This window comes from Sceloporus occidentalis, unplaced genomic scaffold (genome assembly GCF_023333645.1).
Source record: "Sceloporus occidentalis isolate IW3139 unplaced genomic scaffold, rSceOcc1.0.p SCAF_23, whole genome shotgun sequence".
Lineage (NCBI taxonomy): Eukaryota > Metazoa > Chordata > Lepidosauria > Squamata > Phrynosomatidae > Sceloporus > Sceloporus occidentalis.
This window is the reverse complement of record NW_028317003.1, coordinates 12,252,912-12,257,282: the sequence shown is the minus strand read 5'-3', so window position 1 is coordinate 12,257,282 and position 4,371 is coordinate 12,252,912. Positions and strand designations below refer to the sequence as shown.

At 42.0% G+C, this 4,371-nt stretch overlaps 1 protein-coding gene across 1 annotated transcript; it reads left to right on the top strand.

Moving 5' to 3' along the window:
* The first annotated feature begins 247 nt into the window (after positions 1–247).
* Positions 248–3,873, top strand: LOC149300809 (homeobox protein XHOX-3-like). Its single transcript, XM_089484716.1, has 3 exons — positions 248–644; positions 2,737–2,975; positions 3,346–3,873. The coding sequence occupies exons 1-3, from the start codon at positions 248–250 to the stop codon at positions 3,871–3,873; spliced, it is 1,164 nt and encodes a 387-aa protein (XP_089340842.1).
* The last annotated feature ends 498 nt before the right edge of the window (positions 3,874–4,371 follow it).

Below are 4,371 nucleotides of genomic sequence, written 5' to 3'. Positions count from 1 at the left end.
AAGGTGGCGGACGTTGCTATTTATCCACTAGCAATCAATGAGTGGCGTCAGCAGTGGTACTGTAATGACGATTGCACCATTAAGGATGACAGCTTACAAAGAAGAGGGCAATGGTGATCCCTCCCAGAGCCAGTACAGCACTGAGGAGTGCATGCATCACAGGATCACCCTATATCTCTCTGCTGCTCATCTGACTGTCTCTACTCGCTGCACCAGATCCTTCCTGGCTTTACTCATCAGACACACAATGGAAACCAGAAAGGACATGGTTATGTTTCTGGAGGGAGGTCAACTTGGCACTCTAGTTGGCAAGAGAATGTCTAATTTGTCGAACACAGTTGGAAGCCCCATTCAGGAACCGCAGGAGAAGATGATTCCCAGAAATTGCATGAGCCCTCGATCGTTGCCCCATGCGCCCAGAGACAGGGCAGAGGAAGAGGTAGAAGTGGTATCGGGGTCCAGCCCAGACAGCAGGTCAGCGGGGATGCGGATCTCCCTTCCTCACCCACCCCCTCACTCGGACTCTCTGTCTGCTAAAGGACATCACAGCAGCTCGGACACCGAGTCGGATTTTTACGAGGAGATCGAAGTAAGCTGCACCCCGGACTGTACCTCAGGGAGCTCAGACTACCAGCACGGCAAAGGTACCGGCCCCATACCTCCGCTCCACGGACAGCGCTGTCACACGGCTAGGCGGCGTGCAATTTAGCGCCCAGAATTGCGCCTTGTTTAGTAAACAGAGCCGGGCGACCGCTCATCCAGTCTTATTTACTAAACAATGCAGGGCGACCGCCAAGACCTTTTATTTAGTAAACAGTATGTGGAGACTTCTGATATCTACACACACATATATATATCTAAATATATTTACAGATAGATAGATAGATAGATAGATAGATAGATAGATAGATAGATAGTATATATATATATATATATATATAGATCTGTTGGTATATATATATACACATATATAGAGAGAGATATATAGATATATATATTACACATATAGAGACAGATCTGTAGGTAGATATACATATACGGTATTTATTATTAGGAACAAAAATATACGTCAATGATCATTATTTTCATTTTCACTTATGTAAGTTTTTTATTTTTTATTTTATATATATAATATATATATATATATATATATATATATATATATATATATATATAATGATATTTATGATATTTATTTCTAAATGGTTTGAATGTTGTGAATGTTTTTTTTTGGGGGGGACAAGTTAGATGGGAATATTTTTGTAGGTTCAGTTAAAGCTGTGCCCCTATTGATATACGAATAAGCCCACCTTTCTTCCCTCTGTCATGAATGGAGTGTCTTGTCCGCTGTAGGAGACTTTGACACCTTTCCTTGTATAGAAGATCAAAGATGTTGTGGAGGAAGCCTGTCTCTGGTATGGTCTGCCTGGCCATAAAGACAATTGAGAGGGTAGCCTCCTGCTTCAAGGTGCGGCAGGGGATCCTCTTTTGCATGTTGCTCACAGGTCCCGATGATCTTCTCACTTTTTAGTGATCGCTGGCGCCAACTCGGAAATTGACCCTTACATGTAAAAAAAAAAACCCTTTAGTGTCTGGCACAAAACACTGATTGCATTTGAAAGGGCACAGACTAGTCTTCGAGGCCTTTGGTTGCCCGCCCCGTATGCCCGATGTCTTCCCATAACATGTCCCTGGTTAAAATCAGTTTTGTTTTGCACTATTGGAGCAGTTTATAGTCCCTTCCAAGACACAAGGACTGAACGCAGGACACATCTAAATCACATCTCCATCTCAGTATGTACGAAATGATGCTAACAAACTGTAAACTGATTTAGAATTCCTTATGAGTTCGTTATAGGATGCTGGTTGATATTTGGGTTATTTGCGTGATTTACTTATTTGGTTCCTAAATTCCTAGATTATCTGCAATCTTAATACTTAGATTTAATTGCATTTCTCTCTTAAGTAAAAACTTCATAATAAAGATGTGTCTTTTATAAATTAGCGTAAAATCTAGAACATAAGTGTACAGGTTATTGCCAATACTGGACGTGCCTCTGAGACAGGTGGTGGGACAGGGTCATTGAGACCTTCAAGCTTTCACTTGAAATGCCCGTTCAAGACAGGAGAGAACACATTTGTCATTATTTGAACTTCAGTGGGCAGCTTTCATCCTTAGTACCAGGTGCCACCAGCATCTCCTTCAGAGCCATCAGCTACCTTCACGGAGAGCCACGGTTTGTTTAGAACAGATCTTTTCACCTTTTAAGGAGAAATGGATTGTTGCAGATAAATGTAAAATATCGGATTAACTCCAATGCAGTCGGGGTCCATCCTTAACCAAACGATTCATCTAGGGCTGAGCAACCACATGAGAAGGTTGGACGTTATAATTCTATGTATACATGTATAGTATTTATTGAGAATTATTGTAGAACATCAAATAATCTGATTCTGGATCCTATGTTTTTTTGCACATCAGTGATATTGCAATATTTCTATTAAAATAAGAAATCGGCTTCCAGAATGCAACTGAGGTTTGGCTTTTGCTCATGCACACGCAGATCTGTGGCCCTTTTTACAGTATGTTCCAATTCTTCCAAGATTTTTTTAGAAATCTCCACGTTTCTTTTTTTAATGTGTGTCTGGCATTGCTTGTGCAGTAGGCTTATGGGATAATGCGCTTGAACTATAAGTATTTGACCTAATGCTGATGCTTGACTCTTGTGCTTGCAGGTCAGTGTTCTGAGGCTATGGGTGGCAGCCCTGTCAATGGGAGCGATTCATCAAAGGGAAGCGGTGGGTCCCAGAGCTCCTTGTCTTGTGCCGGGGATCAGATGCGGAGATACAGGACAGCCTTCACCAGAGAGCAGATAGCACGCCTGGAAAAGGAATTCTACCGAGAAAACTATGTATCAAGGCCCAGAAGATGTGAATTGGCTGCAGCCCTCAATCTTCCAGAAACCACCATCAAGGTACCCTTTATATACCTATATGTTAGTGTCAGCCATTTAAATCATTTTTCCCGTTTATATGAGTAAATACATACTGTGTGGCAAACACACAAAATTTGGAGAGTGTAAGATATGACCACGCAGTCTTTGTGAATAGCGCCATCACAGATAATGACCTCCAAAGGAATGTCTGTTTATGGTTGCTGATGAAAACCAGAACGTTCACCGCAGCATTAACCTGTATCTGCTGGAAGTGTGTTTTTACATACCCCACTTTGAAGCAGATTTTACTGCGTACAAACATCCTTTATCTGATATGCCATGGCTCTTCTATTGTCCACCACGTTGCTTACATTTTCATGCCTTCTAACCATGCCATTTTCCTTGTTAGGTGTGGTTCCAGAATCGAAGGATGAAGGACAAGAGGCAGCGCCTGGCTATGACCTGGCCTCATCCTGCAGACCCAGCTTTCTACACCTACATGATGAGTCACGCAGCAGCCACAGGCAACTTACCTTATCCTTTCCCATCACACCTACCTCTTCCTTATTACTCCCACATGGGCATTGGTGCAAGCTCAGCATCAGCTGCTACTCCGTTCAGCTCACCATTAAGGCCACTGGATACATTCAGAGTCCTGTCTCACCCTTACCCCAGGCCAGACTTGCTCTGTGCTTTCAGGCACCCTTCTCTCTACGCCTCACCCGCTCATGGACTTGCTGCTGGTGGAAACCCCTGTTCTTGTTTGGCATGTCACACCAGCTCTGCCAATGGCCTGGCACAGAGACCAACAGGATCTGACTTTAACTGCTCATCCTCTTCTAGATCAGACTCCTTCCTTACTTTCACTCCATCAGTCCTGAGCAAAACCTCTACGGTATCTCTAGACCAGAGAGAAGAAGTACCCTTAACCAGATAAACACCATCTTTACCAAGCACCATCACCTGGTTTAAAATCGATTGCCATGTCGATGTTTCAATTAAATATGCACCTTTCTGGAAGGTGGCATTGAAACTTAGTAGGCCTTCCCTATACAGTCTTCTGCAGAACAACAAATAAACAATGAGAGCAAAGAATAGGAGACTACCAAAATGACTACTTTTTAAAAGTGATTATTTTTAGAGCAATTTCTCCTCCATTTATTTTAATCTGTCTCAGAGAGAAAACGGATGACATGTACAGGACAAAGATTATTTTTCCGAAATACTTGAATGTTATGTTAACAAATATAAAAAAAATAGTGATGTAAAAAGCAACTGTGCATTCCATGCCAGGTGTCTGATGGACCAGTTTCTGAAGAACAACGAACAGTATTATCCATTTTCTTATGAACAGGTCGGTTGTGCAGTTCGACCTTTTCTTCGCATCTTCACTGTAATTCTACTTAAATTATTATTATTTTGTTTATTAAATCGC